The following is a 26,874-nucleotide window of genomic DNA, read 5'->3' on the forward strand; positions in this document are numbered from 1 at the left end:
CCATTCATCACTCTACTTAATAAATGCTATGCTAGCCCAAATATAGTACATGTCACTGACCGAAAAAAGTTTATATGAACATAGCTAAAGCACATGTTTCGTAGGTTCTTGAATTATTTGTAATACTTTTTTTAAGTTGTAAATAAAATGAAAGATATCTGAAGATGTATGTTTGATGCTCAGAACGTTTTTTATGACTTGTTGCACATTCTGTGCATACAAAACACATTTCCGGTTGAATTCTACGTTCCGTGATAGTTACGGATTAAACCAAAAATAAGGACATAAATAGCAAAATAATAGTATTTAGGTACATAAAAATAAATATTCATATTTTATTAAAAAAACACCTTTAATAAAGTACAAAATAAAGTGTGGTTCTGTCTGTGTCCTTAGATTTGGATTTTATTAATAAAATTAGACTAAATTAGAAAACACGTTTGCGTAAGACGTATAATTTCAGAGCTTGTCTATTTTTTTCCGATGTCATTATTGCCAGCCCGAAATATTATTTACTAAATGGAGCTAAAATCATATTTGCGGCAATGTTACAATGCATAGAACATTACAAAATTAAATTATTAGCCCCGTGCCGCCACGCCGCCGTGGTTATTTTATCAAAAAAGGGATGCTGTGTTTTTATATCGTAGCCAATGATTCAAGTAAAAAATATTTTCATTTCATTGTTATTTGTGTCTTTGTTTCGTTTTCGTATGGCAACTGGATTCGCGATGCGTGCGATTTGTGTGATGCTATGTGCAATTTTTCATAGCCAAAAAAATAATTAGTACAATACAAATCTTTATCCTTTCTCCATAATCAAACCTATCGAATACCAACTAGTGTATGTATCATTGAGTTCAATTAGTTGTCATACTGTTCTTGGAGTAATGACCTCTGAGTTCATGGCTAAAGCTTGACGCATCACGATATTACCCAATGGATAGTAAATTCCCTAAATTGCTGTAGTGTTCTATGTTGTCTGTGCATGGAGTGAGCCGCGCGGTGTCGTGAGACGCGAGTACATCGAGTGCGAGTGTGTGTACGATGGTGCGAGCGGCTTCATCGGACTCCGGTTCAGTCTGGTGACTGTCTGTGGAAGACTAAAAATATGTAAATAAACATGAACGATATAAGTGTTAAACTAGTGGATTCCCCTAAAACAGTCCCAGGGGATGTGCAGGCGGTGCCTCCGGTGGAGGAGGGTGCTGGCGATGTGGACCCCCTGGCTATAGACCTGCAGGAGGTGAAGGTGGAAAAAGTGGATGCTCCAGAGGAAACCGGCGACGCGGCGGTGGAACCTGCGGAGCGGGACTGTGATGAAAATGCCAAAGAAAAAGTAGAAACTGAGATTACAGTAGACAATGGAAGGACGCTAGATCTGCAATCTGAGCGGATTAAGGGTAAGGCTGTTTGCATCTTGGTATTTTAACATCATCAGTCAATTATGGTGAACTGCTGAATATAGGCTTCTTCTGTATCTAAAAGCAAAGAGTTTTTGATCACATTGTGTGGCATAGGTCTATTTATAACAGTTACTGTCTTAAGACCTGCAAGTCAATTACCTAAATCCATTGTGCAAACTTTTAATTTAGATTTTCTTCAAAATTCATGGTACTTTTTTTATTTCCAGAAGAATTACTCAAAGATGACAATAGTTCCATTGATAGTACTTTAGACAGTGAGCCCCCTACAGATAGTAATGTGGGAGCTGAAGTCCCTATGGAGATAGCTCATGCTGAACCCTCTTTGGAAAGAATAGAGGTCAGCCCCGAGAGTCCAGGGAAACTGGAGATAGTTGAGGAAACATCTAACCAATCTCAGTTAGAGGAAGAATCTTTAGAAAGACCTCCGAAAACTGAGGAAGTTGATGTAGACACCAAAACTATAGAACAGGAGAAAAAACCTGAAGAGAAAACAATTGAATTTGAACCAAAAGTCACAATACCTGAGACACAAGCAGTTAAACAAAATGAAATAAATAATATTAAGTTAGTAGTTGAAGAGAAAAAGACAGTGGCTAAAGTTCCTGAGCCAATTGTAGAAAAACAGGAAGAAAAATGCCCTGAGGTGGTCAAAGAGGCAGATGTGGAAATGAAAGAAGTGCCTAAACCTGAGACTAATAATATTCCTAAAGATTATACAAAAGTTGAGACACAGCCTGAAATGGCAAAGCCTGATGTTTTGCCTGTGAATGGAGACATAGCAAAGGTAATGAGTTTTCTTATCACAATTCTCTAGATTCTTAAGCTTCTATAAATTTAACAGTAAGATTATAACTTTGAGATCAATATTCATTTATTTCTTCTAATAATTTTAGCTATAGAAAAAAATGTTAATTTAAATAATTTTTTCAGGACGAGCAGCCAATAAAGAGACGTGCAAGTGAGGAAGTGGAAGAATCACCCCTCAAGAAGCTCTGTCAGGAAGTTGAGAAGACCTTCCCGAAGCATGACAGCATGATCAACGACTACATCCAGACCGCCACAAAGAACAATGTTGATGAGATACAGAGGCATACGGAGCAGCTGCTATCAGAAATACAGACCCTGAGAGAGCTAGCCCAAAAGAAAGAACATGAATGGAACAACATCCTCCACCTAAAGAAAGTGAAAGAAGAAATCTTACTCCGATTACTCAGAAGAAAACAGGTGATATCATTTGAGAAGTCATCAGAAGTAAACAATGGCAACTGCAAAGATCCCTTTGACTACCTAAATGCATCTAAAAACTTGGCCATAGATAAAAGCGATGAAATATCTGGTCTGGCACTAAAACCGCCTGTAACTAGTGTTAACCAGCCGATCATACAGCCGCCTATAATGCCTCCGACATCACACTTCAACATGTCAGGGTTGCCACCTCCTTACGATAAGGCAGCTCATATGAATATGCCCAAGGTTTTCCCCCAACAGCTAATGATGCCGGGGCCTACAATGCCGTTTCCTCGAGATATGAATATGAATGGACAGTTAAATAGCTTTGGTCTACCGATGGGCAGACAGGGGCCCACTAAAGATGTGAAGTCTATAATAGCAGATTACAGGCAGCGGAACCCGGATGTCACCCCGAGGCGAGGAAGAAGAATGAAGTCGATACTGAACCCTAACATGATGAATGCGCCGCGCCAGGCCCTGCCTAAGGTGGAGAATCTTAATCTAGGAATGATATTCAATAACTTGGATATGGTGAGTGCATGATTACTTCTCTACTTCTTCAGTCTATAGCAAACCACTGCTAAAGGTATGCCTTTCCTAAAGCACGCCACTAGATGCGGTCTATCCTACTATTTTGCGAAAATCTTTCAGTCACCTTAAAACAACTTGGAGTAGATACTTAAATATTTCTTGTATAAATAGATAAAACTTTCCTTTTTGGTGACAGCAGTACACAGTACCATTCATGCTTGAATATCAAACTATAATTTTCAGAATTTTACATTCAAATTTACAAGTATTTTCCGGTCATTTCAGGTTTTTGTAGTTTTCTAAAACGAAAAAAAACTAAATGTTTTCCTCAAACAACTTGACGCATCCTGGCATCAATCAAATATTTTTATAAAAGAAAATTTCTGTAAACTTTATAGCACTGGTATTACTACCAGCTTTATTAGTTATTATTATTACACTGGCTGGCGTAGCGAAGCGTCCTCGCCGCGCGAGTCAATACACTTAATTCCCGCATCCTTGACCCACTTCCCGACCGCTGCACTTGCATCTGTTTGTTTAATAAGACGTTTCGTATTATTACTGTTGCCAGGTATCCTATTTATTACTCCTAGTAACTAGGTAATAGGTAGGTATATTCAATATTTGAAACCGTTTTTAGTAGTTATCATACCTATCCAACTTTATACACTCATGAACAATTAAAAAGTTCCACCGAAATATGGAATGTCAATGGCAAGTGGAACTTTTTCATAGCACGAGAGTGTATTATAACCGTGAAAGTTTGTAAGTATTGATGGATGGATGTTTGTTACTCTTACGGCAAAACGGCTGGACCAATTTTAATGTAGTAAGCTGAATCGCGTCGACTAATTGTATTACAACTATGTAACGCATATTTGGCGACTACAGCTACAATACACTACAATAACCGTTTATCAAATTCGCGTTATGTTTACCAGCAAACCCCTATTAGGTCAATGGAGTGAGCCATTGTTCCCAATTCTGAAGCAAACAAACATTATAATAACACAATTTGATAGGCCTTCTGCTACCCAAATAGATTCACCAATGGAGACATAAAGAGTATTTTTATGTTTATCAATTTTATTACGTAACTGTCCTTATTGCTGTGGGATTCTAAATATTGCACACAAACAATACTCAATACTCAATACTCAATCTTTTATTGCATCCATAAGTAAATTTTACAGGTGTTAAATACATTAAATTAAGAACTTTATGGACCCTGTCGGGCACAGCAAATTAAAACTAATATAAAGGGTTTACAAATATTCTTAGTATCTAATAACTAGGTATTACACATAAATTATAACAAAAATAGGTATTTACCTTACAAATTAAATCAACATTTACTTAGTATCTAAATAATATTCTTCTATACTATAATAAGCTTTATCCAACAAAAAATCTTTCAATATTTTTATAAATGAACTTAGACTTTCAATTTTCTTTATTCTATCTGGTAAATTATTAAATATTTTAACAGCCATAGATATAGGACCAGAAGAACACATTTTAAGCCGTGAAGCGGGACAGTTTAAACGGTCTTTGTTTCTTAAGGAGTAATTTGATTGCACATTACCTCTAGTTGAAAATAATATCATGTTGTTTTTAACAAATTTGCAAATTTCAAGTATGTAAATAGATGGTAATGTAAGAATTTTATGTTTTATGAAATAAGGTCTACAACTATCAGTAACTACAATATTTGCTATAATGCGCATAAGTTTTTTCTGAGCTACAAATAGGTCAGGTGCATCTGTACTATTTCCCCATAAGATGACACCATAGCAAAGCCACGAGAACGCATATGCATAGTAGGTGACTATAGCAGTTTTAATATCTGTAGTTTTTTTAATTTCTCGAAGTGCATATGAAAATTTTGATAGTTTTTGTCTGATTTTATTAATATGGGGTTTCCAATTCACATGTTTGTCAATTGTTAATCCAAGTAACGAAAACTCATTCACAGTTTCTAGAGGTATTCCTTCGTATTGAAAATTTAATGATAAAGATTGTTTTTGATGAGGATGGAAAGTTATAATTTTAGTTTTTGAGAAGTTTATTTCAAGATTATGTTCGCTAAGCCAAGATTTTGTTTTTTGAATCATAGTGTTTAATTTATTATTTAGGTTATTATTATCTTTAGAAGATGTAAGCAAAGAAATATCATCTGCAAATAAAACGCAATGTTCTGCCATTATTTTTGGAAGATCATTTATGTAAATTAAGAATAAAAGACATCCTAGTACACTTCCTTGAGGGATAGATGCATTTATTATCTTTTTATCTGATCTAATATTTAAAATTTTGTTTGAGTTAAAATCAAAATATTCAATTTCTACTAGTTGTTCTCTGTTCTTTAGGTAAGAACTGAACCATTTATATGCATCACCACGGATGCCTATATTATATAATTTATTTAATAATATATCGTGTTGCACTTTGTCATACGCTTTAGTCATATCTAAAAGGATTCCTATGGCATATTTTTTATTATTTAGTATGTTTAAGACTTCGTTCATATATTTAAAAACGGCTGTAATAGTTGATCTTTTTTTACGAAAACCGTTTTGACAGTCATCAAAAATGTTAAATTTTTCACAAAACTTATAAACGCGGTTGAACATTGCTCTTTCAAAAATTTTTGAAGCTGTAGGAAGCAAAGCAATTGGTCGATATTGATTTGGGTCAGTTTTATCGTTTTTTTTATGAATCGGTTTTGTAACTGTAATTTTTAAAAGTTCAGGGAATGTACCTTCTTGGAAAGATTGGTTGATTAATAAGCAAATTGGTAAAGTTAGTTCTTCTGCGCATTGTCTATATAGAGAGGGAGGGAGTTCATCGATTCCATAGCTCTGTTTATTATTTAGGTTTTTAATTATTTTAAAGATTTCACTGTAATCTACTGGGTTTAGAAACATAGTGTTCTGTACTGGTTGAATTACAGGTAATCCACATGCTTCAGTTTTCCGTGTCTCGCCAATGGATGCAAAAAAGTTGTTAAATTCATTTGCAACTGCCTTCGGTTCAGTTATTATAGTATTCTTTTTTATCAATTTTGTATTATTTTTTTCTTTAAATATGTTTTTATTTGTACGTTCATTTATAATGTTCCACATACATTTTACTTTATTTGTAGATTTCTTTAATTTTTGAATGTACTGTAATTTTTTTGATGTGTTTACAACTCTTTTAAGACATTTTTCATATATTTTATAATGATTTCTTAGTACCGGGTTCTCATTATTTAGCAATAGTAATTTTAATAGTCTTTTATTTTGACTTGATTTTTTAATTCCTATTGTCAGCCAGTGTTTTTTGTATTTAGGTTTTATTTTTATAATTTGTTTGGGTATGCAGTCATTTAATATATCTTGTAGTAAATTATGAAATGATGTGTAATTTTCGTTTACATTGTTATTATTTATAATTATATCGTACCAATCTACTGTGCCTAGTTTAGATTTAAATTTTAATATGTTATCATTACTGAAAATTCTTTTTTCTGATAGCCATGTTACTTTTTTTGTCTGTTTTAGTAATTTTAATTTAATAACAGTTCCACTATGATCGGAAAAACCTAGTTTCTCTACCTTTGTTTGTATATTGTTACTGGAGAAATTTGTAAATATCAAATCTAGACAAGTTTCTGTGGTTGGTGTTACATGTGTGGGCTCATTAATATGTTGGGTAAGTTTATGTTCTAACATTAAATCTATAAAAACGTTGGCTTTTAAACTATTGACTAGTACATTGATATTGAAATCTCCTCCTATAATTACTTTTAAATGTTTACAATTTTTAGTTATATATTTAAGTATTTGCTTTAGTTGGTCATTAAAAATATTTTCAGTCTTTGAATTTCCGTTCCAGTACAATGATATAAGCAAAATGTTCTCCTTCGGTAATTCAGCAGCACATATTTCTAATGCATACTCTATTGACATATCAGTTATATCCTTCCTTTCAATAAATTCTATGTTATTTTGTAGAAGAATGCATGTACCACCTCCAGTGGTATTCTTTCTACAAAATGAGGCTGCTATTTTATAGCCACTTATATTTAATAATTGCAAAGTGTTTTCGTAAAGCCATGTTTCTGAAATGCATATAGCATTAAATTTAGGTTGTTGATCAACAAATGCTTCTAGTAGATCAATTTTGTTTTTAATACTTTGCATGTTTTGGAATAATATATTAAAATTGTGATCCATTTCCACGAAAGGTATGACTGGAGTCTTGTTGGTATCGAAAGTTGTTTCTGGTGTAGTTAGATCTTGTTTTATTGTTATGCTGGAAAGATGACTGAGTGTTGTTGTGCTCTTCTCTAATATACGTTTCTACTTCTTCTCCTGACTTGACTTGTTTTCCTTGTATGTACAGTTTGTTGTCTCTTATTATTGCATGAAGTCCGTCTTTTCTAGCCTTAAGCATCTTTTCTCTTAGTTGTTTCCGATCTTTTCTTTCTTTTTCTCCTAAATATTCTCCAATTGATAATTGTGTTCCTTCCAGGTAGTATTTATTTTCATGTATGTACTTAACCATTTTCTTGCTTAAAAGCTCAACTACGAGGGGACGGTTATTATTACGGTATTTTCCCACTCTATATGTATCTTCGATGGAATAAAATACATCTATATTCAAGTACTCACGGAGTATTTCCGTAATTCGAGTGTTGAGATCATATTCGGTTTCCTTATAATATTCTGCTAATCCGTATATTACAAATTTCTTGTTGTCACTCTCTTTGTATACTGGTATCGTTTCAGGTATTTTATGTTGTAGTTGCTTAATTTCTTCTTTAAGATTGTTGTTTTCTTCTTGTATGCGTTGTATTTTCTCATTAATTTTTTCAATTTCTTGTTTTCTTTCATTGTTTTTTGAATTTAATGCATCAATATCGCCTGTGATATCTTCTTTTAGTTTATTAATAGCTTTGTTTATTTCCAGTTGAATAGTATTCTGAATTTCTAGTATAATAGAAACATTGTTTTCTTTTAGTTTTTGTGAAATCATCTGACTCAAGTTTTCTAGTGTTAGTTCAGTTTTGGTTTGCATTGAGTTATCAGTTACTATCGTATCACCGAGAATACTGAGGTCCTCTGAATTAATGGAGTCATTATTTATAGGACTAATGGTCTTTTTCCGGGTAGTAACATTGTTTTGTTCGGTAGGTGATTTTTTATGTTGCGGTAGATCGTTATTTTTAGGCAAAATAGCTTTGTTTATGTTTCCCGTCTTCGGAGTTTTACAGATGCAAACTTGACACTTCCATTTTTTTCTGTGTTCTATTGTCATAGTATTTAGGAAACGCTGAATAGAAACATTCGCACATTCTATATCGTAATGATTACTGCACAGACTGCAAGTTAGGTATTGTCGATTTGGGATCTTTTGTTGACATCCTGAACATTCCAAATCCATTTTGTTATTTTTATTTATAGGTTATTTTTAGGTTATGTTTTGAACACTATTTATTACAAATAAAAACACCTTGTACTATGGTTCTACTTGCCCTTGAGGTTGCGCTGTAGGCAGAAGTACATAGCACATTTTTGCCATAAGGAGCCAGAAATGTTGCCACCCTATAAACAACAACAAAATCCCCGCTGGGGATCAAACCCGGGTTCCTCGTCATAGCAGATAGAGTTACAAACAACTGCGCCACCCAGTCGTCTGTAGACATTGCCATGTAAATAATAAAAAATCCTTATTAAAAATTCCTTATTAAAATCAACCCCATTATTTTTTTACTCTTGCAGAACCAAAAAGCGATGCTCGAACGCCTCTCCCAAATGCAAGGGGCCAGTTTACCCAATGGCATGTCGTTCAAAGACGTGTTAGTTCAGTTCGCGAACATCCAGCAGCAGAACCCGGGCCTCATCCCGCCGCGGCCCGACATGATGCCGCATCGGCCGGAGCCGCCGGCAAGACCGGAGCGGCGGCGAGCGGAGAGGCCGAGTCAGGAGATTAGAGTGAGTATAGTAACGATTTTAGAGCGTACACATAGAAAGAAACATATTACAGGTTATGATGGCTTCCAGCACCGATTTCAATCATACTTTATGGGTTGAATAATAGCCCTTCCTAAGTCACTACCTCGGTAACCCAAAGGCTGAATCTCCGGGTCAAGGTTGGTTGGTAGGTACTCCTGTTGATGTAGCAGCAACAGAACTCGGGGCTGGCTGATCCCGCCGCGGCCCGACATGATGCCTCATAGACCGGAGCCCCCGGCGAGACCGGAGCGACGGCGCGCGGAGAGACCGAGTCAGGAGATTAGAGTGTGTATATATTATTATAAATGTAGAAATAAGCTTTGTTAGGATGGCTACTAGCTGACAAGTGGGGATCAAGTTTTATAGCGACTGCCAGCACTGCATATAAGGCGCTACTAGCCATCTTTCGACGCCTCAGTGGTTTCCTACTATGTTACCTCGACTATGTAACCACCACCCCCAACTTGTGAGATCCTAGCTGACCCACAATAAACTAATTAATATTACATATATGGATTATGGATTCTGACACGCTGCTATGAATTGTCTAATGAAGATTATGCAGCAACTTCATGATTTTATGTAGCACTGCACTAAAATCATCTCACTATCTCTTTCTCTCACAGGAAGAAGTGCACATGCCCACAAAGCAGAGCGAGAGGGAGCGCCTGGCGTCTTCCAGCCCGCGCCTGCCGCCGCCCCCGTACCCCGAGATCTCACTGTTACCGGTCAACTCCAACCAAGAAGGCGGCAACTCGCAACAAAACTCCTTGCTGCACGGCATCTTGACGAAGGTTAGTTGGTGGGACTCCTTGGTGGGTCGATGCTGCTGGCTGGTAAACTTTTTGAGCGATGCTTTTTTTGTTTTAAGATTTGTTTGTAGGTTTGATACTTTATAATTGAGTTTTAAAATAGTGTCTAGTCGGCTTTATTTTAAACTGGAAGCCAAAGCAGAATATATCAGAAGACATCACATTATTTCTTTTAAATTAATAACTAAACTTATAGATAAAAATGCGTAGAACAGTTGTGTACCGTTTTATTTCGTAACAATCTATTTTAATGTATTAGATAATGATGGCAGTTTTTTAAATATTTAAATAGACTACCTTACTTCGATTAGAAATAGTGGATATGTATTGTATCATTACACCCTAATTAAATACACATTAAAATTCCGTCACAATTCCACCATTACGTCATATTCAAATCATTTACAAGCTTTACTATTATAGGTCATTTCTGCTTATGTACATTTTTTACATATGCTGCAATATTGTACCTAATATCTATCTATGCCAAGTGTGTTTGTAGTTTCTTTACAAGAAAATAATCAGTAAAGCTATGCAATGCATTCAAATTTAATCGTACACATTTACATTTAAAAAAACAGTCAAATTAAAAAGTTCAAATTGTAAAAAAAAATACAATCACACTGGCCACCTCGGCAAGCTTCGATTCCAATTTTGAAATGCTTGAATGGGTGTTGCCAACATTCCAGCAGGCGGCCGCCTCCCCGCAGAGTTACTCGCCGACGTTGGCTAAACTGCTTACATCGCCGGAAAGGAATCAAAAAGCACCAACATTACCATCTTTCGGTCAGGCCAAGGTACCAACTTAATCGTACAAACATCCTAATTGATGTTCCGATTGGCCTCGACGATTCCAAATTCAAAATTTAGTTTTAAGCTGTGTAAAATGGTTTGTCTGTAGCAGTTGGAGATTCTTTTTATTTTGTTTTAGATGAAAAACCTATAATTCAAATATGTTAATAAATTGAAAAAGAATAGTAATAATAAACAATGAATTGATGGATGGATGGATTGCGACTTTAAGTTTCATCCAACATCGGTAATATGTACAATATGTCTCGGCAATAACGCACCGCAAATAAATGCGTTGTATTTTTTGCAAATATCGACGGGATTCTTGCGTTCTGACGCTCGCAACGCGTAGCACGTAGTGTTATGTGTTTATAAAATATAAACTATATTCAATGCAAATATCTCTTATGCAACCAACAAATAATAATAATAATAATAATAATAATAATAATATGTGGGGACATCTCACACACGGCCATCCGACCCCAAGCTAGGCAGAACCTGTGTTATGGGTATCGGACAGCTGATATATCTACACAAATACATAGATAGATAGATACTAAATATAAATATCAACACCCAAGACCCGAGGACAAATATCTGTGTTTAAACAAATATCTGTCCCAGCCGGGAATCGAACCCGGGACCTTCGGCTCAGTAGTCAGGGTCACTAACCACTACGCCATTCGGTCGTCAAACAAATAACTTTTGCCTTTCACTAAAACGACGTAGAAAATTATAAATTAGTTTTTTTCTATATGTGTATCTCCAACTGTATGTCAAGACCCCATAGATGTTGTGACATTTTATTGAATTGATAATGGTAATGGCAATACTCATTTACTGATTGTGATTTATAACAAGTTTTTTTCATTCATTATTTATAACTTACTAGTTTGTATAATGTATATTATAATATGATACTTAAATACATTTTGTAATTTTCAAAATTAAAGGAAAGTACTTAAAATTGTCATAAATCACAAATTTTCATTTACATGCCATACTTTGTGAAGTCAAACCTTGGGTTCCCTTTACAGTTTCATCTCAACATTTCTTTGAATAATTGGGAATGCTAAAGAGGTAGTAAAATTTGCCATAAAATAACAAACGATATTGTAAAGGGACCCTAATTTTACCGATCATTGATTAGACCCTGCAATTATTTACAAATATTTACTCAACATTTTACTGACGACACGTCGACTATAAATTTTCATTCAATTCACGCATTTTCAATCCCATTTATACTTATTATATCTGTTAATGTATTGAAAAAGCAGTTCCACAGGCTTACTTTGTACATAGGACCTAAGATACAGTCAACGGCATAAGTGTCTATACAATTTTGTTACTTGTCAATCTGAAACCGCCTATCAATTCATTGAAACCTTGACGGTTCATAAGTTTTTAAAGGTACAGAGGTGTATAGCTACTTTTCAGGTGACCGTACATCTTGTTGTAAATTATTAAATAAAGAAATCCTTTCATGACACAACTAACTCCAAGTTGGAATGTTCTAGAACTGTGGAGAGATCACGATCACGCCGGTGCAGCCGAGCGCGGCCGAGGCGGAGAAACCGGAGGAGGTCGTGCAACTTGTGAGTATGGATACGAGACTTTTAAAAAATATATGAAACTATGGATAGTTGGAGAGAGTTTCATGGAAAATTATGTCTTAAAATTACATAAAACACCCTTACTTTTGGGGTAGTTAGGTAATGTGGCAACACTGTGATTGAAACCATTGCTGTGAACCTAAAGGCATAGGTAAATTTCAATACCTTTCTAAAGCTGCCTGGTCGAGTAAATAAAAGGAATAAAAAAGCACTATGGATTAGTCAAATCATTTCAAAAGTCGTTAATCTAGTCAATTCTAGTCCTAGCTGTATTATTCTAAAGAATGCATATATAGATAAATTAAGTATGCACCTGCGTGCCTACTGCTCACACAGTCTACTCCCGCGCAGATGGCTATTCTCACAATGACCACCGCGGTTGAAATTTGTAAAAAAATACATGATTATCAACATTCTCTACATTTCCAGGACGACGAAGAAGCGACCTCCCGTTCAGCCGCATCCTCCCCCTCCGCGCGCGGCGCCTCCCCCCCCGCGGACGCCCCCCTCTGCCAGGGATGCCGGCGGAGAGACGCGCAGTTCGTGTGTGCGGGCTGCGGGAACCAGTGGTACTGCTCGCGGGACTGTCAGGTGAGATAGTGCGAGTTGGTGGGGATAAATGGCGCTGTTAAGAGTGTCTTTGTTAGTGTGTCTTGTGGAGTAGGGAATAAGGAGTATTATTGAAGTGCCGCGGTGTCAGGGGTGCCGGCGGAGAGAGCGTGCCCCAATCCTCTTTAAATATCATTCCTTTATAAATCCAACATTAGCGCAGAAGGCTTTGATTTTACATTATTATTCACTATAGATTCAGAGACATTGTATTTGCCGAAATCACAAATAGATGGCGCTTATACGATTCTTTGCTACAGTGTAGCTTATGTCGTAAGGCATAAGTGTTAATTTAAGCTTTGCTAGATCAGCCGGAATTTTCCAAAATAAGTAAGTCAATAAATAAGATTGTAATATTTAATGTAAGTATGTTTTTTTGCAGGTGGCGGCGTGGGACGATCACTCTGAAATGTGCTCCGGGTAAAGCTGAAACTCTTAACATTTTACGCCTTTTAGTTGAAACATAGAACGATCGGTTGATGGCATCTGCATCTTATCTTACACTACAAGAATCCGTAGATGAAACATGTACCTACTTGAAACCGTTGCAGCTACCTAAATCGTAAGTCTAATTATACAATTCTAAATGGAATCGATTGAGAACATCAAGTACATAATGTATAATAATTTATAATTATAACTCGTTTACAAAACGACTAATTACTTTAGTCTCAGACGCAATAGCGCGGAGGCAGTTTTGCGTGTGTGCCGCTAGGTGGCGTCTCTCGATTTTTCACAGCTCAAACGCTAAAAACTTCTAATCCGTCAGGATCCTTTTTACAACAGCAGCGATGATTTACGCAATGATCAGGTACTTCGAAAATGGTTGTTTAAAATAAGTAATGTAAGTGAAAATGATGATTATTTATAATACATATAAGTAGCTATGTGTGTAGTCATATCTTTATGCGACTGTCTCTGGTGTCGTTTGCCTTATTCTGAGTGGAGCTCAGTGAATCTCTGCCTTTGGAGATCCTTACAGTGACAGAAAAACTGTAGTGCTTATAAGTTATAAGTATAAGCCATGCGGATAAAAAAAACACAATTTAAATGGTTGACGGTAAAGAAAACCTTGCCTTGTTAATTATGACACCATGAACGAATAAAGTTAGAGCGATGCTTATAATAATCTGCTGAGAAATTCTTATTGAGATATAGCGTAAAAATGAAGTATAAGTACAATAGTATGATCAATGATTATTTAGGGGTTGTTTTATTGATGCCCTTTATTTATCTTCAAAGAATGATAATTTAGCCTAATGAAGTTACAAATAAAGTAATTAACTCTTTTCCTACTTCTTTACAATTTCGATTCCTTTGATAAAGCATTTTATTGGAAAACTTTTAAGAAATCTTTCACCTAAAGTATATTTATTTAGTACCTATTGTTACCAACGAAAAATTAAATTGAAAGTATGTATGAACTCCTATCCTACTTCTTTTAATGTTGTCCAAATTTTGGCAATGTAAAAAAACCTAGAATTATTTTGTATTGATAAAAAAAGATGAATAAACGGTTGTGTTTTAAAACTATAAATTAAAAATCTCAAACGACTGCTGTCGGTCACAAAATTTATGCAACGCACTTAAAAACTATGTTCAAAGACATTCGCATTTATCATAATGTTACGGAAAAGTAAACTTCGTAATAATTACGTACCGTACTTCAAAAGAATAGGTACTACATAATATGGTAAAATAAGCACATACCTAGTTTGATGTTTACACGAGCCAACGTTAGTAGCTATACACTTTTGTACTTTATCAAACTTACAATCACAAACTTTTACTCGTTCATTTAATTAAGTTTCACAGGGTACAAATGTGTATAGCTACTAATAAAGGTGGCCGTACAATTATATTATCAACTCTATGAAAACCTTTTTGTAAAATCCCTAGCAAACATAAGAAAGAATTTTAATAATATTTTGAGTTCCTAAATTATAAACGTATTGAAATCAAGTATAAATTTGCTTCTACAGCATTATCGATCTTGATTACCTACTTAGGTATTTAGTATTTAAGGTAGGTAATACCTCTAATAGGATACTGTGCGTAATGTAATACCTATACCTAAAAGTTACAGTAATTAAAATACCTATGACAAAACATAATATTTATAACATAAAATTAAGAAGAAAGATCGAAAATCGTTACTACTATAAGTAATTAGCTGTGCTTTGTGGATTGTAGCACAGTTGTATGATATTTTTATTTAACAACGGTTTTGGCTTATTCCTGTACTGTTTTCCCATCCAGTAGTGGGGGATAGAAAGCTAATAATGATGATGATTAAACTATGAGAATGAAGTATTTATTGTTTCTGTAAAATAAGCAAACTTTCAATATAAAATGTAGGTATAATTCTGATAGCTCATGTGCCTGGATAAGAGAAAAGTTTAGCAAACCAATGTGGTTTTGTTGAGCTTCGTAAAATATATTTATGTATTTATAAATATAGGTCATAATTATGTGAAATTAACTAGGTACTGATATTGATAAGAATGGTACTACACAATCTAGTAAGTACCATCCTTTGATGTAATTTCTATTAATAGCAGAAGCTAAGTAGGTACCATTCAATCTTATTAATTTAATGTAAAAAAAGGTAGCCTTAGATTATAAAATGATGGGTACTACACACGATAAATTTAATCACTTTAAAAATATTATATAATTACAAGAAAGTTTAGGAAATGCTTTTTGACACTTTTTACACAAGTGAACAGTATAGTATATTTATGAAAAATAATGTGGGAATGTTTATTTTCCATCCGATACAGTAATATTCTGTGTGAGTCATGTGCGTATTTCAATCGGTGGTCCTGCTGCGCCGAAATTATACTCAGATAACGCGAAAAGCATTTGTTGGCCTTTGTCGCCAGTTTGTGGTCATTAGTAGTACATTTGTGATCGGTATGATAAATGGTTATTATAAGTATACCTAGTTACTTTTGTTTACCGAGTTAAATCTGTAAGACAATATTCAAAACTTTCCGTTACAAATCCACAACAAAACTTAAAAAATCTTCAATTGCCTATTCAAAATATTAAGTGGTAAATATTGTTAATCAATCATTTTAAAATATCAAACCTGTTGTTTATGATCTAAGGCTATCATTGTATTTAAAGTAGTATACGCAAATAAACAACCAATATAAAATGGCGGACAGACTCATGATTTGTCGCCCTACTCCACTTATGTAAAAGCCGCCATTTTTGTATAGGTTTTATATGCGCCATATAACCTCATGTATGACACGCGACGGACTAAACTGTTAAAATAAAAAGTAGGTTACAATTTATTAAAACAAGTGCTTTAAATGAGGGTTTATTTTTGCTAAAGCTCGAACGAAAATCAATTTAATTCTAAATGTAAGATAAAATAATATGGAATAAAATAGTGACCTAAGAATAATGCATATTTTGTAGGAGTTATTTAATTTCCGCTACGTTATTTACAAGAGTATCAAGTATTATATTTATGAAGTCGTTTTTTTACATTTTATAAACGCTGTACGGCAGTGCCAAATGCAACATACTGTATGCTGTTTCCATTCATATAATTTCAAGTTATAAATTGCTGGTATTTCAAGAATTTAGAAATTAGTTTTATTTTTGGAAAGAAATCAAATGTGTGAAATTATGAATAAATTATTTCTATGAACTAATAATTATGACCCTTCGTAAATTCATCGGGACATTAAATGAATGGGGACAGTATTCACTACCTTACCTACCTACTATACACTTTAATAGATCTTTAAAGTTCTTGTTGATGAAAACGAGATAAATACCTGTATTCTAATACAAACCACTTAATGAAATATTTTGTATTACTATCATCTTTTTATAAGTGAAGGGATCAAGACATTATTATATTGATGATTTTTTTTAACTATGACACCAGTTTTCGTCTTTTAATGGCTAGTCACGTGGTTTGTTACCTATATATTCTCTGTTTATGTAACTTATATAATGTTATATAAGGATGTATTAAAGTACCGTCTTGAAGCCAAATTATGCGTTTCATTCCTGATTTTAGTTTTAAGCGATGTACGATCGAAGTACGACCAAAGGAAAAGTCAATTAATCAAACTTAAGATATTACTATAAGAATCCGTTTTTTTTGTTATAAGTAGGGGCCGCGTGAAGTAAAACTACAATGTTTTATGAAATTATAATATTTGTATTGATTCTCTTAATTCTAAAACAAAATAACACATAATATACAACAGACACTTCATGTACTTAGGTATATAAACAATGTAGGTAAATGTAGTGAAGTATATTTCGTAATAAAAATGCAAAATAGTTTATATAATCTCTTTTAAACTTTAACTAATGAACAATGAAAAATCCTTACAGTAAATATAATATATATCGCCCATGCGCTTAAATCTAACACGTATACTTAAATATATTAGGTATATGTTTTTTTGAGTGAGAACCAAAAAATATACTTAACACTAGAAATTCATGACCAATTGTAAAATATCTGTATATTATGTAGTAAAGACAACAAAACAATATTTTTGATTCAGTGATTTTCAGTAGTTGGCTTTTTGGATCATTCCATATTTGACTAGTCATTAAATTACCTATTTCAGTTCTTTATTCGTACAACAATCGGTCTTATATCTAAACGCAAGACTAGACCTCACACTACCGGTATCTTGAAAATCTTATAAATTTTGAAGAATTTACAAAATATACATATAAAAGAAGAATTGAAAAAAAATGTTACAAAGTCAAATTTCCTTTTTAAACAGATTTACGAACTTCGGTGGGAGTCTAGAATCTAGATGACTATTTATTCTTTTAATATTTTAACAAGTTTGACTTACTTCAGTAAAAATAGATTTGGTTCTTTGTAGAACTATAATTATGAAAAAGTCAGTATGATTGATTAGCACCAATTAAATCTAAACTAGATTTAGATTACATTATAGTATATAACACGTATATAAAAATATGCTATTCATATAAAGTAGGTAGGATTATTGAGCGATTTTGAACCGTTTACTTACACATAAATAGACAAAAAATCATTGTAGTAACAAAATAGCTACTAGCTTCCTATAAGTGTTCATTAGACTATGAAAACATGTTGGTAGGTACTTACATTACTTTAATTGGTATTAGTTTTTAGCATTATGAGATCGCTACTGACATCTCAGAACAATTTAAACATAACAATATTATGCCGATAACAACACTAACGTCGGTGAAAGATTCGTATTAACTTTAACTGAATGAACCATTCATCGCTTTACAAAAAAAACTGACTTTACCTGAATCACTATCAACTTAAGGGTGGATTCTACCAAGCTTGAATAACTTTTTACTCAAGAGTAAACTACCAGTTACTCGGGAGTAAGCAGATTTTGGATTCTACCAAATCTGAAACCTAGATAAGTAGCTTATAACTACAGAAGAATAAAAATTTACACCGCCAAAATTGACGGTATAGCGCGCTTATCCCAGAGAGTAATTTTGTAATGGCGGCGGCACATCAGCTGATTAGAAAACCGTCATATGACATTTCATACTATTATAATCCATAAATCCACACAAACTTAGTTGACATGTCATTTCTCTTGCATGCTTTGAAAACGCAGCTATTTTTATTTTAGTTGCATTACAGTTTCGTTCCTCGTCCATTCAGTTGGTCATCGTATTAATTGGTAGAATGCAAATGTACTTATCCCAGATATGTACTCTCGTGTTAGTTTTATTCCGGTATGGTTACCCTGGTATAACGTGATGTTTGGCCGAATCCACCCTAAATGAGATAAATTTCAGTTAAGTATACTTTGTAAGATATAACATGAGTCCTATGACAGCTGCCAAATCCATACATTTTATTTGTAATTTGTTAGTTTTCCATCGACAATGAACTTTAATTACCTGGCATAACCATGTCAAACTTCATAGGACTCATGCTGAAAATGACAAAATGAATGAACGGAGTCATCTGTCACTTCACTCAAAGAACGAACGAACCACACTAACCCTCACATCGCTTGACACATCCAAAAGAGCGAACGAAACACCAATCCTCACATCACTTGACAATGAAGGCGACATTGCTATCATTCTCGAGCTGTTCCTCCAGCTGGGCGGCGGTCAGGCCCCCCTGGCAGCACAGCTCGTCGAGACAGACCAGGCCGTTGTAGGTCCGGACTAGAGGTTGGCTGTGTTCGCTGCGCACGCTGTCTGCGTCGTCGTCGTCGTGCGTTATGTTGATTGGGTACTGGAAATGGGAAAGGAGACGTTAGAATGTTAATTGTTCTTATTCGAAAACGGTGATACCACGTGAGTGTAAATGTACAGGAAAAACGCTTGCGAGCCACATCCGTCTACCCCTTCGGGCATTACACTCACTCACAGTTGTGAGAATATTTAGAAATATTGTTGTTTATCTGCGGAAGCTCCGATCGTGTAATTTTTTAGATGAGGTAGAATTCACCTGGGAAATTACCTAAGTCGACAGGCAGCGAGGCGGAGTAGGGTGGTGGCCAGGGACTTCTATAATTATCCTGGTAATCTTGAATCTTAGTTTTTCTAAACAAGTATGCAGAACGCACGGGATGACATTTAAACCAATAAGTAAATTGAACGAACCAATTCATGAGTGAATGACATGGAAGAGTGACCGAAGTGAGTGAAAAGAATGAAATATTTAATGTATCTATGAAGACCAGCAATATTGGGTGCAGCATTCCGCTTCAACCTATCCCTACGCCATTCCTCACCTTATAGACCCTGCGTATGAGTCCCTCGAGCACGCCGAACAGCACCAGCTTGCGCTCGTTGATGGCGAGGTCCTGCGGGCGCAGGCGCCGGCACAGCTCCCGGATGCACGTGCCGTACGTCATGCCGGCGTACATGCGGAACGCGTCGCTCACTTTGGGCAGTTGGCGGGCTGGAAGGTGGGAGGTTGGGTTTGGTTTAAGGGCCCGTACAGGGTGACGTGCCGCGCCAATTTTGGGTTTTCAATGCTCTTCACACAGCACACGCAGTGACACGCACACATGTAAGTTTGCACAGTGGGTCGATAAACTTTTACTCGCCAACTTTATTGACAATTATGTTCAAGTACATTTTGGGTGATTTTAGGGTAAGTAAGTATAATTCTTACTTACACTGGTAGGCACCAGGAAAGAGTAGAAATTAATAGGGGTGCCACTTTACTCTATACTCGGAACCCGATTAGCTTTCTCAAACAAATTTGGTATTTACTTGTAGAAAGGTAACTACAAGTATGAAAGTGTAGATAATAAGTTTCGGGCATCCTCCAGCCAACTGAACCCCGACGACAAAGCAAAGTAAATACATAGTGTCGCAAAAGGGCTATACTAAGCCAAAAGAGGATGACTCAAGGGGTCATTCTGAACAACTTTTGTTCTACGAGATTTGCAAATTCGCGAAAAAAAATATTCGTTTTCCATGGTAAAAAGTCACATGTCCAACAAAGTTAATTTCCAAAACTCGTAGAGCAAAAGTTCAGAATGACCCCCTGTCTTACTCCTTTTTACCGGACTGCCGAAAGAGGAGGGTAATGTTTTTTGATTGTATGTTTGTCTGTTTCTTTGTTCCCTCCTGTAGCCTAAACGGCTTGATAGATTTTGATGTATGAGGTATTGTTAGAAGCGTATTGATGGCGTGATGGTTATAGGCTATGTGACGTTCTATTAAAATGTACATAGCGTCCTCTAGAGGACATAACGTGATGATCGAAAAAATAATAATTCAACTTTGCCGTGTAAGGTATCAAATGAAAGGGCTTGATTTTCACAATACAATACAAAACACTTTATTTGCACCAAGAAAAAAAATAATTACAAAAAACAAAACTTAAAAATAAAACAGTACAAAAAGGCGGCCTTATTGCTTATAGCAATCACATTATAAAAATATGCATATTGAAGGTATTTAAATAACAACACCAAAATTATTGAAATAAAAAATGATCATGAACTACTGACGTAAAATTTCATAAAATAAAAACAACTAAAAAGTTACAAATAAAAAAATACAATTATAAACAAACGAAAAACCCGACTGTACGCTAAAAACATGAAAACAAGTCCCAATGTTAATGGAAAGTATCGCAGGCGGGGACCAACTTGACCGCCACTCAAGGCCGTTTTCTAAGTAACATTCAGCTAAATGGTGAACCCTCTGCTGGTCCCCGCCTACGATACTTTCCATTAACATTGGGACTTGTTTTCATATTTTTAGCGTGCAGTCGGGTTTTTTGTTTGTTTATAATTTGTTTAGTACTATATTCCGCTTTTTCAATACCTGTAAGTAAGTAATATTTTTTGGTAGCAGCATAATATTTTTAATTAATTTTAGGGTTTCGAACGTCAAAAGAAAAAAAGCAACCGTTATAGGATCTCTTTGTTGTCCGTCTGTCACCGCCCTTTTTCTCAGAAACGGGTAAAGATATCAAGCTGATATTTCACATAGATGGGGAGTAACCCAAAAAAAATATTATGGTACTCCCTGTCCCACACAAGTAAATTGGGGCTTATATTTTTTCCAGTTATTTTGATGTGTATCCTTTTTTTTCTTTGTTGTTTTGTATAAGTATGTGTTTGTTTTCTTTAAATCTGTATTTTTTTTGTTGTTGCTGTCTATGTGTCGAATAAATGTATCTTTATCTTCAAGTCACGCTATCTATCGTTTGTTTTTTTTGTGGCTACTGTCTATAGAAGAAATTCCGTCATTGACAATTTTACGTTACGAATTTATTTTTATTTATTTTATTTTTATTTTTACATTTTCGTGGAGAACCAACAGCATTTTGTTAATAAATAATTATTACTTATGAACACATAACAACTTGATGCCATTAACAGAATGAACTTAGTAAACCAAGTAAACCTAACACATCCAGAGGAAAAATAAAATCTCTTTCTCTCTCTCTGAAAAACATACTTAATAGCCCAAACTCGATGCTTTTAGCTATTAACATCTTTGAAATAAAATTGAGCCACCACCGTGTTACTGCCCTCATCAGATCCTCACGAAACCATACCTCAACCAGCACCAAGAGACTGTATTTTTGATCCCTAACCTAATGTTCGTGCGTATTGTCATCACTTAGATCCATTCGCTATATTCCTGCTCCTCATCAGACCTTTACGAGACTGTAATGTCACGAGAATATTGCACACTATCTAATTTAATTTAATGTATTGAATATACTGGAAGAATTATGCTTCCTTAATTTCAAATCAAATTATGTTGGTGTCATAAAAGTTGAAAAAGTGCAATGACAACCAATGTGCAGTGATTTTGTATCTGTACACGATAAGATCGCGAGCTGTCAGTGCTGCCTAAACCGACGTGACCCTTCTTTGGAGGCCAGCGGCCAACTGAGTCAAACGTCACTTGTGTTTATGATTTTATAACACAGAAAGCCGCCATAGATATTTGTATGAAGATTTGAGGGAAAAAAATTGCTCAAGTTTGGGATTAATTTACACAAAATAAGTGTATGTTTATTAAAAAACAAGGTATTTAGCGCCTAGTCCAAGCCTTTAACTTTATAATTTGATAAGAATCATATGAAAATTCTTGATGATTACGACACAGTTGTTACAATACGGGAGTGGTTTTTCGTCATATTCTGAATTTAATTTACAGTTATCCATAAGCATTTACTTAAATTCGAATGATTCAGCACCTAGCTAGACTCTTCGACTACCGGTGTGATTTTTTTCAAGGCTGTAGAGCATCATTTACTACATAATTCTATGACAATGCCAACCCTCGATTACCTATTGCTGACCCTTAAAGAGATGACGGATGAGGAAGAAATTGTATAACTAAGTTTTTACGACAGATGTGAGCTCATAGTTTTTTGAACAGTTGCACCAACGAAAAATCCACTCATAAAAGTGTTTGCTTGGTTTAAACACGTCCACCACGTGTTGCTTCGAGTCCTATATACACACTTACCCCCTTATTCATAGAGAAGTTACAGAACGTTTTAACTAATAAACTGTTTTGTCCCTTTCCGACAAAGAACTATTTGTTCTTTGACAGAGAGGGACAAAACAGTTTATTAGTTAAAACGTATTGTAACTTTTCTATGAATAAGGGGGTTAGTTTTAATTGTTAACAGGACCAGTTACGCTGCACGGATTTGCTATCGACATAGACAAACGTTACTATAGTGAGATTCGCGATAACTACGGCGCTGAGATTGATGGAACGCGCACTAAACGAGTTTATCAACGTCGATAACGGACCCGTGTAATATGGTCAGAAAAACAGTGGATAAAGGCGTTGAGCCCTAACAATAACACTCACCAGACCTCGCCGCGAACTCCAAGCACTGCCTCTGCAGTCCGGCACACCGCGTCAGCTGCCTCAGCTTGGGGGTCGCACTATACACCGCACAGTACTGGAACATCGGCACCAGCGTCACCACCCCGTAGTAAACGAGGTTCTGGACACACGCGCGTACGAGGCTGACTTCTACGTCGGTGAGCGCCGCGATCTTGGACACGTGGTTGAAACCGTCTATGTAGGGCAGGATCTGTGGGGGGAAGGGTAGGGTTAGTGTTGGCTGCTATGACCAGATATTGGGTAGTATGTATGAATGGGTTGAATCATTGACATGAAAAGCAGAAGAAGCTGAGCTGGGAATTATATTTTAAAGAGGCATATCTGGAGGTAGGTAGACCGTAGACATGGCTCTATGGAGTGAAAACTCTCTACGAATGTGTAGTACCTACATTATTATGCCTCACAATGAGTCGTACTATACCAAGTGATGGTGATGGGACTGAATCCACCTACTAAACTGTATGTTTTTGACGCAAATACTTGTAACTCGTAGTAGGTATACCTATATAAGTACTGTTAAATTAAACAAAATGGTTCGATTGGGAAATGTTGGAATGTACCTACTCAGGCTTTGAGATTTATTGAGGTGGACAGGCGTGAACGGAGCGCGATCGAGTAGAAAATGGAAACTAGCGGCTTGTTCCAGTGACTAGCATTTAATGTGAAACGAAGGGGCTAAATTCGGAATAAGGTACTTATTCTACTACTACTAGCTGGACCGAATTGATCAATGGTACAGAACGAATAAGAAGAAAAGTTTTAAAAAAAATATAGATCGTATCCAGTAGCTTGTTTTGAGACAGGACCTACGTCCAGAAGTCGACTGCTAACTATAGGCTGATGATGATGATGTTTTTCCTAAGTACGTATAGGTACTAAGTGGGTAACTGCAACAAGTGACCGCATCAGCTGCTGCGGTGAAGAGAAAAATGCAGCAAAACTAATTGATGATTCAACCGCGGAAGCGAGGTTGAATGGGCTCGAATTGAGTCACGGAAATTAACCAATCCGGGCAATGATTTCTTTTTAATTTCTTGCTACTATAATAGGCACGCATAGCCTCCAAAATCATCAGCAAAACTTCGAAAAAATGAGGAGATTAAAAAGAGGCGAAGAGACAAGCAAAAACATTACCCTCCTCCTTCGACAGTCGGGTAAAAAGACAATCGTTGAAGTTTTTGTCACAAATTTCTATTCTCATCGCTCTCATTAGATAGATACAAAGTATCTATTGGTAGCCACGCGTATCTTCCGTTACAATTTAATCAGGTTACAATGAATCTTCGATGCTTCGAAGCACACGAGCTAACGTAATCGATATTTTTTATTCCGCTATAACTGGAGATAAGTTTTCGTTTCTTCTTCGGTCCATATTTTCATTAATAAGCACTTAATTTTTAAATATTTTTGCCTGACTGTATGTATTGGTTTAGGACTATTCAATCTTCATGTTTCAGTATCAGTAGGTACACACAGACTATTTATGCGATTATACAAACAGGCACTCCCGTGTGTGAGCATGAGCACTCCAATCATGGCCAAATCACGGCACCCTTCGCAAATGTTTGTCAATGTGTCAGCTATTTAGGGGAATGTGGAAGGAAAGTTAACAGCTACATGTGTTAGAGTCGCCGGTAGACAGTATTATAGTAGCCCAAGATAAATATTAGTAAGTATAGAGATAGTATCCCATATAATAATACACTCACGTGCAAAGAAACAGTTCCACTTTCGAAATGCAGACACCAAATGACCCCAATTTTTTTAAACAATTAATAGGAAATTTAAAGAAAATATTTACGTTTTAGTTGATAATATTCTGTTGCACCATTAAATGTACAAGAAAACATATTGCAAAAGGCGCCATTAACTTAGTTTTTTTTTTAAGGAGCGATGAGTGTTTTTCACACTGCAAACTTTTGAATGCCCGTGACTGCCCGTGAGTGTATTTAATAAGGTTTATTTCGTAGACTCTATTGGCAGCGGTTATGGGGTAGTTCCGCTTGTATCTCAATAAATAAAACGTTATTCATTTAAAAGGTAAAATATTTCAAAAGGGTATTCTAATTCCATTGCACGTTTGTTACGTATTCTGTCTTGAGTTTACGTGTAAATAGATAAACCCAAGACTATCTCATCCTACCCAGAGAAGGGTTAATTACTGTCGTGACACTGTGTAATACTTATTCATACATAACCCTCCGCAAATTATAACAATTAACCTTTTCTAGGGCGGGCGGAGCTCCGTCGCCTCGCACTTCAGACTTAATCATGTGTTTACAGAATAATTAATGTTTATTTATAGCAGGTCTTGATCCTTTAATTTATGTACAGTTATATAGCAACCAGTTATGCTAATGTGTTATTATGAATATAAGTGTAATTATACAAAATAAACGTAAGTAAGTATCTTATAAAGCCGGATGAAGGAGGTGTATTTAGCAACCCTGGTTTCAAATTAAGTATCTGGTAAAAAATAATAATACTTAATGCAATAATATCTTCGTATACCTAAAAATATTAATAAAGAATGCTGTCTTTTGTTTCGACGCACAATCTATTTACCTCTGTATAAATAAAGAATAATATGTATATCAAAGATGTATTATGTAGTAAACAACGGACATGTTACCCTGAGCTGATGGATGTACTTAACCTTTATTCATAAAGGCAGTAAGTAGCTGAACGAGTAAAGCGCATAAAATTGTGTGGGTTACTAAAACTACGGATTACACTAACACAGTGTCCTAACTTGCGATGGTAATCATAGTCACGCTATGTTTGTTTACAATATGGACTCCACGTGTCCACTATTATTAGGTAGCTCGCTACTTGTGTACTTGTACTGTTCACGAATTAGGGCGGTCGCATATCTACGATGCGAACTTTGTTTAGAGCAGAATCGCAGGCTGAAAATAATTAGGTAAGTACACTGCCAGGCAATGAAAAAGTTCCACTCACGAAAAACACCAAACAATCCCTATTTATTCAAACATTTAATTTAAAATTTGAACATAATTTTACCGTTTTTACTTGGTCCTGATTACTCCTGATGCTCTGTAAAATGTACTTCAATGTTGCAGAAGATTTTTCCGTTTAGAAGTTTTTTTGAATGATTTGGTGCTTTTCTCAGTGGAACCTTTTCATTGCCCGTGAGTACAGAGTACAAAGTAAATCTGACTAACTGTGACAAACCCTCACCTAGCTATAGTGTTTGTCATCTTACGGTACACCCGAGTCCGCGTTATTTTATGCTCACATCTGGAAGGCTGGTAGACACATTATTATATTCACAAACCACAAACCATATATCCCTTGACGACGACCACCTCCCATTCATACATTGACGGTTCGTTAGTTTGACAAGGTACAAAAGTGTACAGCTTTATGAAGATAACCGTACTAGTTAACGCATTTAAATTTCCTATTGTTTTGTCAGATTAACATCTTGCAACAAAGTCCATGAAACCTAACCAACTTGTTT

At 35.4% G+C, this 26,874-nt stretch overlaps 2 protein-coding genes across 4 annotated transcripts in view; one reads left to right on the forward strand and one right to left on the reverse strand.

Annotated features, from left to right (window-relative positions):
* Positions 1 to 664: 664 nt before the first annotated feature.
* LOC105392025 lies at positions 665 to 17,042 on the forward strand. 3 transcript variants are annotated; one of them, XM_048622443.1, is made up of 9 exons: positions 665 to 1,403; positions 1,637 to 2,211; positions 2,358 to 3,188; positions 8,957 to 9,169; positions 9,817 to 9,984; positions 10,692 to 10,799; positions 12,318 to 12,395; positions 12,843 to 13,004; positions 13,405 to 17,042. In XM_048622443.1, the coding sequence occupies exons 1-9, from the start codon at positions 1,124 to 1,126 to the stop codon at positions 13,444 to 13,446; spliced, it is 2,457 nt and encodes an 818-aa protein (XP_048478400.1). In that variant the 5' UTR covers positions 665 to 1,123; the 3' UTR covers positions 13,447 to 17,042. The 3 variants fall into 3 exon arrangements, with proteins under 3 accessions (XP_048478400.1, XP_048478399.1, XP_048478401.1); XM_048622442.1 differs by having other exon boundaries at positions 673 to 1,403; positions 1,634 to 2,211; XM_048622444.1 differs by lacking the exon at positions 10,692 to 10,799 and having other exon boundaries at positions 681 to 1,403; positions 1,634 to 2,211.
* A 1,942-nt stretch (positions 17,043 to 18,984) lies between these two features.
* Positions 18,985 to 26,874, reverse strand: part of LOC105394086 (GATOR complex protein NPRL2) — a 30,654-nt gene continuing 22,764 nt past the window's right edge. The window contains exons 5-7 of the mRNA XM_048622509.1: positions 23,352 to 23,580; positions 19,781 to 19,950; positions 18,985 to 19,278 (exon numbers count right to left, since the gene is read on the reverse strand). Coding sequence (XP_048478466.1) covers positions 19,090 to 19,278; positions 19,781 to 19,950; positions 23,352 to 23,580 — 588 coding nt within the window. The 3' untranslated portion in view covers positions 18,985 to 19,089. The remainder of the gene's footprint in view (positions 19,279 to 19,780; positions 19,951 to 23,351; positions 23,581 to 26,874) is intronic.

This window comes from Plutella xylostella, chromosome 8 (genome assembly GCF_932276165.1).
Source record: "Plutella xylostella chromosome 8, ilPluXylo3.1, whole genome shotgun sequence".
Lineage (NCBI taxonomy): Eukaryota > Metazoa > Arthropoda > Insecta > Lepidoptera > Plutellidae > Plutella > Plutella xylostella.

What these genes read in the sequence shown, in the direction of transcription:
- LOC105392025 (XM_048622442.1), top strand. Translation starts at nt 1,124, where the DNA reads ATGAACGATATAAGTGTTAAACTAGTGGATTCCCCTAAAACAGTCCCA. An exon ending in TGAATGGAGACATAGCAAAG is followed by an intron (nt 2,212 to 2,357) that starts GTAATGAGTTTT and finishes TAATTTTTTCAG; the next exon opens with GACGAGCAGCCAATAAAGAG. An exon ending in TATTCAATAACTTGGATATG is followed by an intron (nt 3,189 to 8,956) that starts GTGAGTGCATGA and finishes TTACTCTTGCAG; the next exon opens with AACCAAAAAGCGATGCTCGA.